This window comes from Oncorhynchus mykiss, chromosome 8, assembly GCF_013265735.2.
Source record: "Oncorhynchus mykiss isolate Arlee chromosome 8, USDA_OmykA_1.1, whole genome shotgun sequence".
In the NCBI taxonomy this organism is placed as follows: Eukaryota; Metazoa; Chordata; class Actinopteri; order Salmoniformes; family Salmonidae; genus Oncorhynchus; species Oncorhynchus mykiss.
In genome coordinates, this window is record NC_048572.1 from 39,923,449 (window position 1) to 39,943,783 (window position 20,335).

The 20,335-nt window shown below is 43.2% G+C and overlaps 1 protein-coding gene across 1 annotated transcript in view; it reads left to right on the plus strand.

Annotated features, from left to right (window-relative positions):
* Positions 1-20,335, plus strand: part of usta (uronyl 2-sulfotransferase a) — a 153,046-nt gene that overhangs the window by 122,985 nt on the left and 9,726 nt on the right. The window contains exons 3-7 of the mRNA XM_021612555.2: positions 7,501-7,656; positions 13,226-13,305; positions 13,614-13,767; positions 19,831-19,928; positions 20,143-20,300. Coding sequence (XP_021468230.1) covers positions 7,501-7,656; positions 13,226-13,305; positions 13,614-13,767; positions 19,831-19,928; positions 20,143-20,300 — 646 coding nt within the window. The remainder of the gene's footprint in view (positions 1-7,500; positions 7,657-13,225; positions 13,306-13,613; positions 13,768-19,830; positions 19,929-20,142; positions 20,301-20,335) is intronic.

Consider the following 20,335-nt stretch of genomic DNA (forward strand, 5'->3'; position numbering starts at 1 on the left):
ATTCAGACCTTTTGCTATGAGACTCAACATTGAGCTCAGGTGCATCCTGTTTCCATTGATCATCCTTGAGATGTTTCTACAACTTGATTGGAGTCCTCTTGTGGTAAATTCAATTGATTGGACATGATTTGGAAAGGCACACTCCTGTTTATATACTGTAAGGTCCCACCGTTGACAGTGCACGTCAGAGCAAAAACCAAACCATGAGGTCGATGAAGTTGTCCGTAGAGCACCGAGACAGGATTTTGTCAAGGCACAGATCTGGGGAAGGGTACCAAACAATGTCTGCATCATTGAAGGTCCCCAACAACACAGTGTCTTCCATCATTCTTAAATGGAAGAAGTTTGGAACCACCCAGACTATTCCTAGATCTGGCACCCTTGCCAAACTGAGCAATCAGGTAAGAAGGTCCTTGGTCAGGCACGTCACCAAGAACCTGATAGTCATTCTGACAGAGCTCCAGAGTTCCTCTGTGGAGATGGGAGAACGTTGCAGAAGGACAACATCTCCGCAGCACTCCACCAAGCAGATCAGGCCTTAATTGTAGAGTGGCCAGACGGAAGCCACATGACAGCCCACTTGGGGTTTGACAAAAGGCACGTAAAGGACTATTAGACCATGAGAAACAAGATTATCTGGTCTGATAAAACCAAGATTGAACTCTTTGGCCTGAATGCCAAGAGTAATGTCTGGAGGAAACCAGGCACCTCTCATCACCCGGCCAACACCATCCCTACTGTGAAGCATGGTGGTGGCAGCATTATGCTGTGGGGATGTTTTTCAGTGGCAAGGATTTGGAGACTAGTCAGAATCAAGGAAATGATGAATGGAGCAAAGTACAGAGAGATCCTTGATGAAAACTTTCTCCAGAGTGCTCAAGACCTCAGACTGGGGTGAAGGTTTACCTTCCAACAGGACAACGACCCTAAGCACACAGACAAGACAAAGCAGGAGTGGCTTTGGGACAAGTTTCTTGAATGTCTTTGAGTGGCCCAGCCAGAGCCAGGACTTGAACATTACTGGAGAGACCTGAAAATAGCTGTGCAGCGACGCTCGCCATCCGACCTGACAGAGCTTGACAGGGTGTGCAGGGAAGAATGGGAGAAACTACCCAAATACCGGTGTGCCAAGCTTGTAGCGTCACACCCAAGAAGACTTGAGGCTGTAATCGCTGCCGAAGGTGCTTCAACAAAGTACTGAGTAAAGGGTCTGAATATTTTTGTATAAATTTTCCCAAAATTCTAAAAACCTGTTTTCGTTTGTCAATATGCAGTATTGTGTGTAGATTAATGAGGGAGGAAAACAATTTGAGAATAAGGCTGTAACGTAACAAAATGTGTGAAAGTGAAGTCTAAATCATTTCCGAATTCACTGTACTTCCATACATTTTTTAAACTTGTTCCGGGGTAACTTCAGACGAGTCTTGTGGAGTGTCCTTGAGCAAAACAGAAAACACCATTGTGTTCGTGATAGTCTCATCTTTCCATAGAGGAATCATAATATTTTAGGCCAAATCGCTCAGAAGCTACAGGCAATTTTGTAAGAAGACCGATTTTCGGGATGTGTCATGGTCTGACAAACATCGCTCTAGCTGTCACCTTTCACCACAGATGCGGTGGATGTGACGTATCCAATGCAAAATAACAGATGGCTCTACCTTAAACTGACAGGTTTAATGGAGATTTTTTGTATTATGCTAATTAAATATCTGCGGAGTGCGGTGTTCAACCTTATGGGGAGCAACTTACGATTAGTGCAGTCATCTTAATAACCTCTTACAGCCACTGAGACGCCAGCGTCTCACCTAGCCAACAGGAAATGGAAGTGCGCAACGCCAAATGCTAATAGTACTCGATAAAACTCAAACTTTCATTAAAACACACATGCAGGGTACTGAATTAAAGCTACACTCGTTGTGAATCTAGCCAACATGTCAGATTTTTTAAATGCTTTTCGGCAAAAGCATGAGAAGCTATTATCTGATAGCATGCAACACCCCAAAATACCTGAAGGGGACGTAAACAAAATAATTAGCGTAGCCGGCGCTACACAAAACGCAGAAATAAAATATAAAACATTCATTACCTTTGACGAGCTTCTTTGTTGGCACTCCTATATGTCCCATAAACATCACAATTGGGTCTTTTTTCCGATTAAATCCATCCATGTATACCCAAAATGTCCATTTATATAGCCCGTTTGATCCAGGAAAACACAGCTTTCCAAAACGCAACGTCATTTTTTAAAATTAAAAAAGTTGCCTATAAACTTTGACAAAACACTTCAAACTACTTTTGTATCCCAACTTTAGGTATTTGTAAACGTTAATAATCGATCAAATTGATCACGGGGCGATCTGTATTCAATAGCAGCTACTCTTGAAATCATCGTTCATTGTCTCTCTCCCCTAAGCCTCTTCCTGTTTACTGGATGACAGGAAGGGCCTATTTCTCATTCCACCAAGGATTAAATCCAATGAAATTGACAGTACTGGCGACATCGTGTGGAAGTTGTAGGAACTGTCAACTGGTCGCTATCTATTTTCTTGCCATAGACAATTCAGCGACTGGAGGATGAATACTTTTATTTTTTTTTGTGACCAGGTTTTTCTTGGGATTTTGCTTGCTGTTCACGTTCTGATATAGTCACAGACATGATTTAACCAGTTTTAGAAACTTCAGAGTGTTTTCTATCCACACATACTAATCATATGCGTATACTATATTCCTGGCATGAGTAGCAGGACGTTGAAATGTTGCGCGATTTTTAACAAAATGTTGAAAATATTCAAGAGAGCTCTAAGAGGTGTTAAGATAGCTAGGTGAGACAAGATATCACAATCTTATCAAGTACACTTTCTCTCAAAGTATTTATCAGCAGTTAAGATACTCTTAAAATAGGTAGGGGGCCTCCTGAGTGGCGTAGTGGTCTAAGACACTGCATTGCTGTTGCTAGCTGTGCCACTAGAGATCCTGGTTTGAGTCCAGGCCGTGAGACCCATGGGGTGCTGCACAATTGGATACCAAGAAATTGGGGAGAAAAATGGGGTAAAAGTGTGTTTTAAATTCGGAAGATGGGAGGGACTCAACTGTCCTGACTTGTTCCACCATTGGGGTGCCAGGTGAGCTTCTTCCACCATTGGGGTGCCAGGTGAGCTTGTTCCACCATTGGGGTGCCAGGTGAGCTTGTTCCACCATTGGGGTGCCAGGACACTAGTGCTTTGACTGGAATGAGCAGGAGCTGCCCTCCCATAGGAGGGAGGGCAAGAGACTAGAAGTGGCGGAACGGAATGCTCGGGTTGGCATGTAGGGTTTGAGCATAAGCCTGAAGGTAAAGAGGTGCGGTTCCCCATGCTGCTCCGTAGGCAAGCACCAGGGTCTTGAAGATGATGCGAGCTAAGACTGAAAGCCAGTGGAGTGTGCAAAGGAGCTGGGTCACATGGGAGAATTTATGAAGGTTGAACACCAGGAGGGCTGCTGCATTCTGAATAAATTGCAGGGATTTTCAGTAGTCTAAACGGGAGATGACGAGTGCCTGGATTAGACATGGTAGGGTGTTGTAGAGCATGAACCTGCAGTAGCGAGTCACTGCTTTAATGTTTGCAGGGTGTTGTTCAGGGTCACTCCAAGGTTGTTTGCACTCTGGGAGGGGGACACCGTGGAGTTGTCAACCGTGATGCAGTGGTCTTGGAGCAGGCAGGCCTTGAGGTGGTAGGCCGGCATCCAAGCTGAGATGTCTGCCAGGCGCGCAGAGATGCGTGTCGCAACCTAGGTGTTAGAAGGGGGGAAGGAGAAGAGTAGTTGAGTGCCATCCGCATAGCAATGATAGAGACCATGTGAGGATGTGGCGGAGCCGAGTGACTGTGTAAAGAGAAACGGGCCTAGAACCGAGCCCTGGGGGACACCAGTAGTGAGAGCATATGGTACAGACACAGATCCTCTCCATACCACATGGTTGGAGTGATCTGCCAAATAGGTTCCAATCCAGGAGTGTGCAGAGCCTGAGATGCCCATCCCTGAGAGGGTGGAGAGGAGGATCTGATGGTTCACGTTGTTTTAAGGCAGCGGATAGGTTTAGGAGGATTAGAACAGAGGAGAGTGTCGGCTTTGGCAGAGTTGAGAGCCTCTGTGACAGAGGAGAGCGCTCTCAGTTAAGTGAGCCGGCCTTGAATGGTTAGGGTCAAGAAGATCTTTCGAAGAGAGATAACGAGAGTTGGTCAGAGACGGCACACTCAAATTCTTTGGAAAGAAAAGAAAGGGATATCGGTCTGTAGTTTGACATTCTTGAGGAGGAAGCTTCTCTGTCCAATTTGACAGATGCAGCCAGTGGTCAGGAATGAGTTGGATACAGAGGAAGAAAAGTAGAGAGAGGGAGTGGAAGGATGATAGGTCCTTTGGACTTTTCCGTTCAGCTGCCTACAGCGAGTCACTCAGCCACAGAGCGTGAGGGGAAGGTCAAGCCGACCAGGAGGAAAGGGGACAGAGAGAGACAAATGATGTGGAAATGGAGGAGAGTAGGGTCGAAGAGGCAGAGTTAGGAGACAGGTTGGAAAAGGATTTATCAGAGAGAGGCTTGAAGAGTAGAGAGTAGTAGGAGAGAGAGTGGAAATTGCAACTTATGGGTAGGGCTGAGTGGTGATCCGTTGAGATTAGTAGGGGAACAACCTCTAGTGAAGATGAGGTCAAGGGTATTGCCTGCCTTGTGCGTGGGAGGTGACTGGGAAAGGGTGAGGTGAAAATAAGAAAGGTGGAAAGAGCTTATTAAAGCATTGGGAGGTTGAAGTACAATGAGCCATCGTCAAGAAATTTGATTATTAAGGTGTCAAGCTCATTGAGTAACATTAAAGGCACCTGGTGGGCGATAGATGACAATGTTAAACTTGAGTGGACAGGTGACAGAGACAGCATGGAATTCAAATGAGATAAAAAAAATATCCTTAATTCTATCTACACTTAGGAGAAATGTGTAGCCCTGTGCCTCCACCGTGACGACCAGATGCTCTCGGACTATGAGAGAACACGTTGTCAGATGAAGAAAAAGCAGCTGGAGTAGCGGTGTTCTCTGGGGTGATCCATGTCTCCATCAAGGCCAAAAAGTCTGGGGACTGGAGGGCAGCATAGGCTGAGATGACCTTGGCGTTCTTGACAGGATGGGTTGTGCGCGCAGGGTACACAAAATTAGAAGGACTGCAACTAAGGGGTGTGGAGCGTCTGTAAAGCCTACAGGAAGAGAAGCAAACAGGTATAGAAAACACACATAGTTGATGAAGTTATAGAAGAGCTAAATGAGATCTGAAATAACTAGGGAATATAATCAAGTGAGAGAGTGGTGTGGAGCCTTCCTCTCCTATCTCCGCAGAACCATTTCATTTTTTTGCCAAGTGACTAGCGCTGACACGACCGCCACGGAAATGGCCACCGCTAAAAAGAACAGGAGAGACTGAAGTACTAACACTAATTGCTAATTGCCTAGAAGAGGGGAAGAGCACACCTCATGGTTCCTATTGCTGGTTGCCTAGGAGAGGTGAAACCATTCCCCCTCCAATAAAGCCACCAGTCATACATTACCCTGCCCGTTAATCCTTGTTGAAGTGTCCAACAATCAGCTGCAAATTACGTCAGCAATTCACACACCAGGTAGGCCACTGGGAAGACAGACAGCACTTATATTAAATTGCCCTAGCTAGCAAAAAGACAGTACTAGACAACAACAAATTAAGAGAAAAATTATACCCATCAGGAGTCCTCTAGTTATTGATTAAAGAGATGTTATTCAACTACAAGCTTTGTCTTTCCTTTCGGGAAACAGGGTGCACATTGCTCCCTCTCTCCCTCTTTAGGGTGGGTAATCTCAGTAGGTTTGACCTCATTCTTCAGGGGCCCCTGCGCAAACGTTACGATGGCCCTCAGGAGTCTGGGGTGAGTCAAATGAGTGTACACTGCAAAACTTGTCATCCTCACGTACGTGTACACGCACAGAATTCTGTTTCCTCTTTCTTTGTGTTTTTTTCTCAGAGATGCTGAAGATTTAGTGAACCTTCTGCTATCAGACGGAATCAAGTGAGAATTGCTTGTGTCAGCTGTGTCTATATGTTTGAGTGTATGTGTTAAAGCATTGCATGTGGAGTCCACACTACATGACCAAAAGTATGTGCTTTGTCGAACATCTTATTCCAAAATCATGGACATTGATATGGAGTTGGTCAACCCTTTGCTACTATAACAGCCTCCACTCTTCTGGGAAGGCTTTCCACTAGACGTTGGAACATTGCTGCGTGGACTTTATTCCATTCAGCCACAAGAGCATTAGTGAGGTTGGGCAATGATTTTCGGCTATTAGGTTAGCATTCCAATTCATCCCAAATGTGTTCGATGGGGTTGAGTTCAGGGCTCTGTGCAGGCCGGTCAAGTTGTTCCACATAGATCTCGACAAACCATTTCTGTATGGAACTCGCTTTGTGCACGGGGGCATTGTCATGATGAAACAGGAAAGGTCCTTCCCAAAACTGTTTCCACAAATTTGGAAGCGCAGAATCGTTTATAATGCCATTGTATGCTGTAGAGTTAAGATTTCCCTTCACTGGAACTAAGGGGCCTAACCTGAACCATTATTCCTACTCCACCAAGCTTTACAGTTGGCACTATACATCCGCCGAACCCATATTCGTCCGTTGGACTGCCAGATGGTGAAGCGTGATTCATCACTCCAGAGAACATGTTTCCACTGCTCCAGAGTCCATTGGCCGCAAGCTTTACACCCCTCCAGCCGACACTTGGCATTGCGCATGGTGATTTTAGGCTTGTGTGCGGTTGCCATGGAAATCTAATTATTGAAGCTCTCAGGCGAACAGTTCTGGTGCTGAGCGAGTGTCGCAGCCGAGGACAGACGATTTTTACACGCTATGCGCTTCAGCACTCGGCGGTCATGTTCTGTGAGTTTGTGTGGCCTACCTAGACATTTCCACTTCACAACAACCGCACTTACCGATGACCGGGGCATAAATTTGATGAACTGACTTGTTGGAAAGGTGGCATCCTATGACGTGCCATGTTGAAAGTCACTGAGCTCTTCAGGAAGGCCATTCCACTGCCAATGTTTGTCTATGGAGATTGCATGGATGTGTGCTCAATTTTATACACCTGTCAGCAATGGGTGTGGCTGAAATAGCCAAATCCACTCATTTGAAGGGGTGTCCACATACTGTTGTGTATATATATATATATATATATAGTGTATCTGCAGAATTGCAGGGCATCGGGGGTTGAGTGAGAACAGCCCATGGGAAGTCAGAGAGGAAGAACAGAGTGACAGTTGAGGGAAATGAGGGGTCCAATCCCATTGTCAGTGTATTTCCATTTTCTTACCTGGTGTCATGTTTAAGCTGCACCTAACATTATTCTTAACCTTATCTTTACAATCAGTGGTATAGATGAACTAATTGTTCTTTGATTATAAAGTTGTTTAATCTCCTCACTCAGCAGTGTGTGTTCCCCTTGCAGGTCCTGCCATTCCCCAGTCAGGTGGTGTATAACCGCGTGGGGAAGTGTGGCAGCAGGACAGTGGTCATCCTACTGAGGTTGCTGGCAGAGAGACATCAGTTCAACCTTGTCTCCTCAGACATCCACAACAAGACACGCCTCACCAAACATGAACAGGTAAGACGGGGGTGGGGAGAGAGATATGGGTGGAGGGGGTGTACGTTAGTGATGCGCGGGTCAGGTGTTTGTAGCAACCGCCCAACTATATGTGATAAAGTGAAAATCTGAGGCCCGCACCCAACCCTAACCCACAAATCTAGAATATGCGCTGTACAGTTCCCTTTTTTTCTTCAACATTTATTGAACAACACAGAGAAGTGGGGAGGGTTGCCTTGATGTTTGATGACTAGAAGGAGCCACAATACCTTTGTGCCTTTATTGAGTGATGTTCTAATGCTACCACATTAAGCTGTTGTACAGCAGGCTACTGTATTGTCCATCCGTTTATAAATGTCTTTTCATGATTTCTGAGAGCATCTTAAGGACATCAGCACAGCATTTATAGAGGAAGTGCTGTGTGTGTTTAAAGCCGCATCCCTCAGAGACATGTTGAAATGCCAGGCTGTGCCACTGGAAATACCAACAAAAATGCCAACATCAATGAAAACATTACTGAATGGCAGGATTTCTGAAGGATTAAAAAACTGCCATTCTCTCAGAGGGGAGGGATCCCTGGCTTTCTGATCCAATGGGTTTTGAGAAGTATGGGAGGGGAGGATGTGAGGATTATGCAATTGAGATTCTCCCTACATCTCTCTCTCTCTCTCTCTTGTTGTTAATCTTCCTTTATTCTAGTGGTATTTTGGGGAAATTAGAAAGCTAATTAGGCACACCTGTCTTGTGGTAGGACCCCTCTTGGGTGTCCTCCATCAGTGCCAGACCGATAAAATATGCCTTTCTATAAATTACACTTCCTGCCGTCTAACACCAACGTAAGCAGGCATGGCTTGTTAGAGGCCCAGTGCAGTCAAAATTATGTTTTTTATGTGTTTTGTATCATACTGTACAATAATTGATAAAACCAACACTGTAAAATTGTTTTTATCAGTGTTATTTCCTGATAGTTGCTGGTTGAAAATAGCAGGTTTGGTTTGGCGGGTGTTTCGGCTTGCCTGGTGACATTGCCAGGCTGTAATTTGGTTAAAAGACCAATAACAAAGAGTTCCAAACCTCTTTGCCAATAACAGCTAGTAATAACAGCTTTCAGTTTTCCCCTCCCCACTCAGACCACTCCCAGACAGTACTAGCTAAATTCTTGTTGAGAAATATTTTTTTGCTATAACTATTACAGTAAGTTACTTGTAATTGTTACTGATAAATGATTTGGTATTTTTTTAAACGCTGCATTGACAGACTTTCTCAGACTCCTGAGAGAGGAGGAGAATGATGATGAATATTTGTGCTATTCTCTATGTTTTGTTTCATATCCTCATAGGATTTTTCCATCAGTGTTTACGACTAGGGGGCAGTATTTAAATTTTTGGATAAAAAACGTTCCCGTTTTAAACAAGATATTTTGTCACGACAAGATGCTCGACTATGCATATAATTGACAGCTTTGGATAGAAAACACTCTGACGTTTCCAAAACTGCAAAGATATTGTCTGTGAGTGCAACATAACTGATGTTACAGGCGAAACCCAGATAAAAATCCAATCAGGAAGTGCCTCATTTTTTGAAACCGCCTCATGCCAATGACTCCTTATATGGCTGTGAATGAGCTACGAATGAGCTTACGTTTTCTACGTATTCCCCAAGGTGTTGTGATTTTCACGCCTTTCTGTTGAAGAATAGCCGTAAGGGACCACATTTAGCAAGTGGTCACATGATGTCTCCCGCAGAAAATCTTGTGGAAAATACTGAGGTAGCCATTTTTTCAATCGCTTCTTATGAGAAACCAATTGTCTCGACGGATATATTATCGAATAGATATGTTAAAAACACCTTGAGGATTGATTCTAAACAACGTTTGCCATGTTTCTGTCGATATTATGGAGCTAATTTGGAAAAAAGTTTGGCGTTGTAGTGACAGCATTTTCCGGTCGATTTCTCAGCCAAGCGTGATGAACAAACGGGAGCTATTTCGCCTACAAAAATAATATTTTGGGAAAAAAGGAACATTTGCTATCTAACTGGGAGTCTCCTGAGTGAAAACATCCGAAGTTCTTCAAAGGTAAATTATTTACTTTGATTGCTTTTCTTATTTTCGTGAAAATGTTGCCTAGCATAGCATGATAAACTTACACAAATGCTTGTCTAGCGTTGGCTGTAAGGCATATTTTGAAAATCTGAGATGACAGTGTGATTAACAAAAAGCTGTGTCTCAATATATTTCATTTGTGATTTTCATAAATAGGAAAATTTTGTAGGAAGATTTATGTCCGCTGCGTTATGCTATTTAGTTTGAGGCGATGATTACGCTCCCGGATCCGGGATGGGTAGGTCAGAGAGGTTAAAGTGTACTGGAGAAATATGTTTCTCATTATTTCGATCAGTTTTGAATGTTTGAATGGTCAGTAAATGCTAAATATTTATAAACATCACTGACCCATTTACATTTGAAGCCCATATTTATTTAAAGCTAATATTTAATAAACTGTTAGTTGTTTACTCATTCATCAAGCCTGAACGCGTGGCAGTACACATTGTCAGAACACCGCAAGAATCATGAAGCCTCTGGAAAAGAGAGCCCAGATGATCATCAGATGACACTCATAGGACTTCATGTTACACAATACATGTATGTTTTGTTTGATAAAGTTCATATTTATATAAATCTCAGTATACATTGGTGCGTTACGTTCACTAGTTCCAAAAACATCCTGTGATATTGCAGAGAGCCACATCATTTTACAGAAATACTCATTATAAATGTCGATAAATGCCGGGGCGGCAGGGTACCCTAGTGGTTGGGCTAGTAGCGTTGGGCTAGTAACCGGAAGGTTGCAAGTTCAAATCCCCGAGCTGTCGTTCTGCCCCTGAACAGGCAGTTAACCCACTGTTCCTAGGCCGTCATTGAAAATAAGAATTTGTTCTTAACTGACTTGCCTAGTTAAATAAAGGTAAAATAAAAAAAATAAATAAAAAAATACATGGAAATATAGATATACCTCTCCTTAATGCAACCGCTGTGTCAGATTTCAAAAAAACTTTACGGAAAAAGCAAACCATGCAATAATCTGAGACTGGTCTCCTTAGCTCCAGTCTGGCTGGGGACTGGAGTGTTACACCAGCCTTTGGCAAGCCTGCTAATGCATTTACCCAGAACCAATGCTCTCAGCCTGGGTAGCCGAGGTCCCCTAGACTCTGGAGCCCTACTTACCTCACCACATCGCATAGTGATGTGTGTGTCTCTCAGGACCTGAGGGAGCGATGGGTTTATTTCAGCGTGGTCAATAATAGCAACACAGCTTTTCTCTGAGTTTCTCTGTGTTGCTGTGTGATGCTGTGTTCTCTCTCTGTCGCCAAAGATGTTACACAGCAGGCTGATTTGAACTCTGCCATGGATCGGTTACCCAAAAATTGAGAAGGTCCTGCTGGCCCTGGCTTGGAGTAGCAGACTTTTTCAATAATTTCCTATATAAATACTGTTTTGCTGCGCTGATATTTTAATCAACATTGGTAATGTGCATAAGAGTGTATGTGTGCCTTCGCTGGCAAAATCAATGCCATAAACAATTGCGTTACCACTAAAACCAGATTTTGGTCAGTTTTATATATCCCTAGTTGCGCTCACTGAAATTGGCATATTTGCGCACGTTTTTAAGGGCACACCCTCCCATCTCAGCTCAAGTGAGCGGATGTTAGACAGGCAAATTCCTGAACCAGTCGTAAGGGCTGGAAAATGCTAGTGCACCACTTTTTAAATGACGAAATTGCTAACTTCCGGCAGCCGAAAATGGAGCCATTTAGTGTTAATTTGCAGCTAAACCAAAAAAACAGCATATGTTGCGTCGATATTAGTCGGAAACATTGATTCTATTTCAACTTTTATACTACAACGTTTAAATAGGATCATTTCGGTCATGAAGTCAGTATCTTCCTAAACGTAGATTTGTGAGGTTATGTTCCTAGATCCGTTGGATATTTGAGGGTTGGGTTTCTGATTTCGATCATTCCCACTTGCCCACCACTAGCACCGGGGAGAATTGCCATGCACCCATCTGCGCTGATTGCGCTCTATCCTGCCTCGGACTTGTTTACTACAGCGTGTAGCTTGTGCTTTATGGACGATAGTTTGACAGCTTGCTGAAGTTGTAGACATGTTTCTTCACATTTATCAGCGCAGCAATGCGCAACATGGTAGTAGGCTATAAGCGCGAATGTTTTGTTTAGCGGAAAACACCCTTGTCAAAAGTGACCCGCAAATGCATTTATGCATGTAATGCTTTTATTATAAAGGTGCATTTTTTTATGGTGAATATTATCTTCCCCAAACTCGAAACTCACTCGCTGCTTATGTATCCCACTTAGGCTCTTACATCCCTTGTAAAACGTATTAATGTGCTTAATTTTAAGAAGTTATTTGGCCACTTTAGTTGTGATACAAACCTTATTAAAACATGTAGGCCTATGGGCTTTGCTACGTAAAGTGTGCGACTCTGATTTGAAAAAGTTGGGTGGGGGACAGGTGTTGTTTCTTATGCTGGGCATCATTCACAAGTGAAACAATATAATTCACAAGTGAAATGCTAATATTGTCACCCATCAGAATATTCTTGATTTAATCATGTCTTTACATATACTAAATAATATATGGGTGGCATTTGTTTTGATGTAGAATGGACCATTATCATGCATCTGTATCGAAACAGGGGCAGCGGGAACAAATAAATGTCATCTATGCACTTAAATAACGAATGAAGGACACTTTTCCCCGTGGTTTATGTTCATGCCAGCCAGGTAGGCCAACCGACACTGTGAATGATTAAAATCTGTATTCAATATAGACAAGAAAAATACTGTAATTTGTGTGTTATTAGTTTAAGCACACTATGTGTGTCTATTGTTGTGACTTTGATGAAGATCAGATCAAAGTTGATGACCAATTTATGCAGAAATCCAGGTAATTCCAAAGAATTCACATACCTGTTATGGCCACTGTACATATGGGCTTTATCAACAGGAAGCCCCATCAAGGGCTAACAACATGTGATGTTATTTAGCTGCTCTCAATAGTGGGAGATGAGGGGATCAGGGATCTCGTTCCAGCTTGTATGACGTCCATTTCTGGCGCAGTCTAAAGGGGGTCTCGAAAACACCATTATGTCGATGTTAGGCACAGTGAGGTGGAACCTTCTAATTGATTTCTCTGCTGAAACCAACATGTGAAATGAATGTGTAATACATTACATATACTAAATGATATATGTGTGACATTTGTTTTGATGTAGAATGGACCTGTATCATGCACTTGGACCTGTATCGTGCTTCTACACCTGCATTGTTCGGGGTTTTAGGTTTCTGTACAGCACTTTGAGATATCAACTGATGTAAGAAGGGCTATATAAATAAATTGTTTTTGATTACAACTATTCCATCATCGCCGATTAAAGCACACAAAGGTTTAGAAAATATGGGTCTAAATGTACTCTGTGTTTGGTTCTGGTTCCATACTGGAGAGAATTACTGTTTTTGATTCAAGTATAGACTAGTACAGTCATTTCTCTTGATGTGTGTCTTTCAGGTGGATCTTATGAGGAACATCAGCAACATCCCTGAGCCCTTCCTGTACACCAGACATGTCCACTTCCTCAACTTCACCAGGTAACTGCAGCAGAGCACACCACGTATGACAACTGAAGCAGTTGATGCCAGGATCTCAATGGCACACAGAATCACCTAAAACAGTGGAATGTACTATTCTTACTGTGCCTGGACAACGTTTATTTTAAACTGCTCCTATAGTTTACATTTTCACAAAAGCCTTGACTAATGGATATTTGGAGAGGGAATGTCATTTTATGCGCGTCTCCTTATCAACTAGGGCCCAATACTGCCCCACTGTGGAAAACCTTATACTGTGTGTACACTGTATAAACGTGCGTCCATCCATCTGTCCCTCTGTCTGTCAGGTTCAGGATAGAGCAGCCCGTCTACATCAACATCATACGGGACCCCATTAACCGTTTCCTCTCCAACTACTTCTTCCGACGTTTCGGGGACTGGAGGGGAGAGCAGAACCACCTCATCCGAACACCAGGGATGAAGGATGACGAGAGATACCTGGTGAGATTCTTCCTTTATTGATAGAACTGTATCAACTTCTCTCCCTGCATGTTTCCATCTGTCATGTCGGGGCCAAGAGCCTAGGCCTTTGCTCTCCTCGCCTTCTTTCCATATGCAGCATCAGTATGAAGGCTAATGGTCCAGAATATTAATTAAGTCCAGTGTCATTCTGACTTCAACAGTAACTGTATGACTGAGTTATTGGCTTGTACACAGTCCTTCCATGTCTCCATCTGTTTCATCGTTAGTCAGGCAGGGGCGAGTCTAGGATTTTTTTAGTGGGGTGGCAAAGAGGGGTTGGGGTTAAGAACCAGTCATGGGTGACCATGTGAAATCAGCAAATTGTGTCACAAATCTCATTGAAAATGTGCTAAAACTAAAATGCATTGTGTTGAATAATTGTTTTAACTGTTCATTTGTATATGTCCTAATTTATTCAATAAATCAATTTGAAAATGAACATTCACTTTAGAAACATCATCAGTGGTAACTCCCCCTCCAAGGATTAATTTCCCTCCAAGTACTTTCTAGAAAGCTTATTTTGGCCTACTGCATTTCTACACCATTTAAAAGTTCTAAAATGCTATTTGGAGTACAGAAAAAAACAAGCAAAAATGAACCACTGTTTTTCTACTCACCATAATGGCATAATTGATAACTAATCAGGTGCGGCAAAGCATACTGTACTGTATTAGTTACAGCTTTGTGGTATTGGATTTAGGGATCCCTGAAAGAGTTCCTTGTAGCAGTTCTACAATAAATAAAAAAACGTATGTATAGTACTTGAAGTTAAAGGGTACGTGATGTGGCATGGGAAGGAAGGGTAACCAATTGTTTTCCCCTTGTGGGCTGTTGCCATCCCTCCCTCTCTACCATTCTTCTATCGTTCCTTGCTCTCAACCCAGAACTGCTCAGAACTCAATTACAGACTTGACTGAGTTAGACCACATCGGACGGTTAGTTAGAGACCTGAACTCTCTCTCTCTCTCTCTCTGTCTGTGTCGTTTTCCCCCGCAGTAGGCAACTCATTACTCTGTGGTGGGATTTGACGTCTCATGCTTTTCTAATGACATTTACTGCTTTCATTTAATCCTCAAACTGTTGTTTCTATGTGATTTGTGCGCATTTTTTTTTGTTGAGTGGATGTCCCATTGAAGTAAGGTTCAAAAGGTAAGACGTGCAGTGTCATTAAGGGTGGGCTTGATTGGTATAATCTGTGTAGAGATGGAGTCTGTCAGCTGATATACTGTACAGTAGGAATCCCCCGTACTGCTCCTCCAATCACTCATGTTTGTGGGTAGACACACACACCAGTGTGTTGTCAAAGGCCCTCAACAACCATAGCCAGCAACATTACCAAACACAAATAGTGAAGTGAATGTCATCGTGGCTGGAGTGAGTCTGAGTCTGACTGTTGGTAATTAAGTTCTGTTCAGCGTCCCAGGAGTACCGGAGCATGTGAGTTGAGTTATTAAAGTATGCAGCACAAGAGGCCCCCTCCTACAGTAAAGGGGGACTGCCGCTGTGCTACCCTGGCAGGCTCACCTGAATGTGTGCGTGTGTGTGTGTGTCCTGTTAGCACCCTGGCCTATACGTCCCAGTGCTTGTGTGTGCTGAGTTGCTACTGTGTCAACACCCTTAGCCAATCCAGTCTGAGCCATAGAATTCAGCAGGGTCTTTCCCCTCTCTTCCCCCTGTAGAGCAGCAGCAGAACAGCAGGCCAGCCTGACGTACATTAGTCCAGCAGAGCCCTGCTCTGTGACTACAGGAAGTGTCAATGAAAGAACACTGTCAGTTTCCTCAACCAGGCCTTGGCTCTACTAATGCACGTCTTATTGAAACATTCCTGTGGTAGACTTCTTACCTTTTCCATCGGCCCCACTCTCTCTTTACACACTAACACGCACGCATACACACACACACACATACTTATACACACCGTCATGTGAACACATGCGCATTCTCTCTCTCATAAATACAGTCACGTGAACACGCACGCACAAGCTTTTGTAGTGAGTTTTTTGGCTATGAATCATGTGTACCCCCCCCCCCCCCCCACACACACACACACACACACACAAGCTTCAGAGAGGATGCCCTGGCAGACACCCAGCATTGTTCATGTCAAGGCATGCCATGCCTACGCATTAGATAGTGAAAGAGAAACTTGCTCCCACTGTAACCAGTTGAGACCCTAGCATGGCTTCCTGTGTGTGGGGGGACCAGCCAACGTTGCACGTGTAATTTCCTGTACGTACTCTTCCTCTGCCCTCACCTCTCCCTGTCCTTCACAGAAACGTTTTTGTCTTGTCCACAGTCTGTGATTACGGAGGGAAGGAGATGAGGCCCAGAAGGGCTTTAAGAATTGGGACACAGTTGTCATGGAAATTCACAGGGACACTCAAAGTCAATCTTAAATTAATAATTGTTTATTGTCAGCGCGCTGGAGAGTTTCCAACCAACTCATTGCACAGTAGTACAAATGTCAATCAGGAGCTCTGACTTGGCAGACCCAGCAGTTGTCTGTGTATAGCCGTATATAAAGACAAGTTATATTTGCATGATTTAGCATAATTCATTAATCATGACTGGGTTTTTTTTCATTCATGTGACAGACCAACACCTCACAAGGCTTCTTTCTCTCTATGCTGAGACCTTGAAACTGAGATATCTTTAGTTCATTTTCAAAACAAGATCTGGGCGTACTGCCAAATTGCAGCTACTGATAGTGAGGATTTGTACAGTCGGCCACTTGCATAAACACAGAAATTGGTTAATTAGAAAAGCACATGAATAGAACACAGAAATGAGTTAAGAATAGCACAAACATTAACATTTCCCTTATACAGTCATTTAAAAAAATTCCTCCTGTTTGCTGCCACTGGCATTTTCAGAGGCCATTTCATAGAAACAGTAGAGTCAGATAATGAATAGATCACATCCATGCCTTTATCCTGAGAGAGACAGACAGCGGCCTTAGCCAAAGGGTCTCTCGACAGTAACACAATGCTTGTGTGTTCTGCCAGTGTTCTGGGTTCTCTTCAGTTCTTGTCGTTCATTTGAAGCCTCTTCCAGTTGTTCTGCTGGCTGTTGTCAGTGAACATGTACAGTGGGGAGAACAAGTATTTGATACACTGCCGATTTTGCAGGTTTTCCTACTTACAAAGCATGTAGAGGTCTGTAATTTTTATCATAGGTACACTTCAACTGTGAGAGACCGAATCTAAAACAAAAAGCTGCTTGCCTATTGTCCTGTAGCCCATCCCAGCCTTGCGCAGGTCTACAATTTTATCCCTGATGTCCTTACACAGCCTTCTGGTCTTGGCCATTGTGGAGAGGTTGGAGTCTGTTTGATTGAGTGTGTGGACAGGTGTCTTTTATACAGGTAACGAGTTCCAACAGGTACAGTTAATACAGGTAATGAGTGGAGAACAGGAGGGCTTCTTAAAGAAAAACGAACAGGTCTGTGAGAGCCGGAGTTCTTACTGGTTGGTAGGTGATCAAATACTTATGTCATGCAATAAAATGCTAATTAATTACTTAAAAATCATACAATGTGATTTTCTGGATTTTTGTTTTAGATTCCGTCTCTCGCAGTTGAAGTGTACCTATGATAAAAATTACAGACCTCTACGTGCTTTGTAAGTAGGAAAACCTGCAAAATCGTCAGTGTATCAAATACTTGTTCTCCCCAATGTAGGTATTAGGGATGCACAATATATTGGTGAACATATCGGAATCGGCCGATATTAGCTAAAAATGGCAACATCGGTATCGGCCCGATGTCTCGTTTAACGCCGATGTTAAAAAACGATGTCAAAGCTGACGTGCATACCTATATAACGTGATGTAATGACGCCACACAAAATGTTGCGCTACACATGCAACACAGCATTCCTAACCTTGCCCACAATGTCTACTGTGTGGATCAAGCAGTCAACAAGTCAAGCAGTCATTTGAAAGAGTAAGAACATTTCAGCGAGACAACTCAGGTGAAATCCATTAACGCCAAGATAATGGAGTTCATTAACCTTGACAATCAACCGTTCTCTGTCATGGGTGATGTTGGCTTTCGCGGACTGGTCGAGCACCGTTACACACTACCAAGTGCGGTATTTTTCAGATGTTGTCCTACCGGAGTTACACAGTAATAGTTTCACTGCTATTAGCTTCACGACATAGATACTATGGAATGTGGTTATTTTAGATGACTCCTAGATGATGTTGTTTTACTATGTTTTTGGGGAAGAACATTGTTTGCATCCATGGGCTTTTTTTAATGACCAGCACTGTAGGTGCGCAAGACAACTTTACCAGCATCATAGCATACGTATCGATGAATCGTTGTGACATATGAAATACGAGTGATAGTGTAATCAATGTGTAATAGCTACGTAAACACTGTATGAACGCATTAAAATATGTGACATGCAGTCATATTCAGGTCCTGATTGGTCAACAAGCTTATTCGACACGTCAAATAGTGTTATTTGACATGTATCTTTTTTTGACAAGCAAAGACCCAAATGGCGTTCCATAGAAATCCTGAGAATATTGCTTCCTGTGTTAACAGGTCAGTCAGTCAGAGAGGCTTATGGCCCACTGGTGGGCTACTGAAGAAATGAAATACTCTAAAACTATCATCGACAAAGACAGGAATAGACGGGTGACCCTTTCTCTCATATTGCGTTGACTGCAGGGTTTGCGGGTTTAAGAGTATTATGTTTTTTTGGTGGGAGGAATAGAGAGTTTGAGAAATTGAAGAGGGGGGGGGGGGGGAGCGCAAGAACGAGCTTGGTCTGGTCTCAAAGCCCCAGTACATCTAGGTTTTATAGCGCTTTCGTTAATGTTACATCATCGTGGCTTGGCCCCAGTCTTTCCCTGTGTGAATACAGGTGTCCACTCAAAGCTAATGAATCATTAATGAAGCTGATATGTCATGTTTCCTGCAAGGTCTGTGTCTTGGGTTTTGACCTGACTGTACACCAGGTGTCCCAGTATCATTAACACCACAGAACCCCACACAGGACCAGAGCTGGGTGAGAGGTTGTAGTGTTTAACCCATTACTTCCTGCAACCCCCCCGCCCGTTCTGGGCCCCGAGAACACAAGGCCTGGGCCTCTGGTTCTCATTCTCTCTCTAAGGGTGTTTCTGGCTTAGCTTACCCTCTGTGGTGAGGCGCCTAGGCTCCCGCTGTTAACTTGACAAATTGCAGTTTTCCAAAAAAAGCGGAGGACATTCTCACCTATCAGCATGTAGGCCACAGTGAAATAAACCAACAGAACACTCACACACAAGACCTCCTGCTTTTTTAAATTATCAACACCCTTTAACCTGTACAGACTGGTACCTGTTTCAACTGAGAAGCATTTTTGAAGTGTTTTTATATATGTGTGTGTGTGTGTGTGTGAGACATGGGTTTAACTCTTGTGTTTGTAGCAGAAATGTGTTTTTAATCTTTCTCTTTCTTTTTTAAATTTGGTCTCAGTGGGCCTCCCTCGTTCAGTCCACTGGTTAAACAGAGAAGTGGTTTAGTGTTTCACTGCTACACTCCAGTGGCTCCTATTTTTTTCACTGAGGCGATGGGTTATTTGACATGAGGGAGAGAGGATGGTGGAATTGAATTGGGATGTTAGCAGCATGGCCAACATAATGTGGCTAGCTGAGGAGACCAAAGGTTGCCATCGTTTCTGTTTGATTGGTCTGCATTACTAGTCAGTTAACTGTCATCATTCTGGACATATAATAATAGCATCAACCTCTAACTACATTTTACTCTTGAGATAACCTACACTCCCAGATGACCTAATATCTGAATTGTAACCTTGTGGATATGAAGCTGCATGTCTTATTTTTAGGCTGTTAGAAAGTGGTTTGGGGCCAGAGTGTCTTTTCCAATGATAACCAGGAGAAAAGCAGTACGAGTTCCTAAGAGAGAAAAATACTTGGTGAAGGGTTCCCCCTAGTGAGAGTAATGTAGTATTACAGTAAAGCTGACGATGATTGTCTGACTTTCTGATTGTGTTTCTGATTGGCTGTCTCTTCTGTCTCCCTCCTGTCCAGGATATCAATGTCTGCATCCTGGAGAATTACCCAGAATGTTCCAACCCCAGACTCTTCTACATCATCCCTTATTTCTGTGGACAGCACCCACAGTGCAGGTAAGAAGATCTGTATTGCATCATAGAATCAGGCTCCAAATTTGGAGTAAAGAAATGTTATAATAGTCACACATTGTCCTGGCTGGTATTCATATTTTTGTGACTGGTAATGTTTAGTACATTATTAGTGGTATTAGAATTATCATTGGTTATACTTTCCTTTGGGTTGACAGATATTTTCTTCTGACTGTGTCTGTTGTTCTGTGTGTTTCAGAGAGCCGGGAGTATGGGCTCTGGAAAGGGCCAAACAGAACGTTCTAGAAAACTTTCTTATTGTGGGGATCCTAGAGGAGCTGGAAGATGTCCTGCTCCTTCTCGAGAGACTGTTGCCTCACTACTTTACTGACGTACTCAACATTTACAAGAGCCCAGGTACACACGCAAGCACACCCTGGCCTGTAAACACC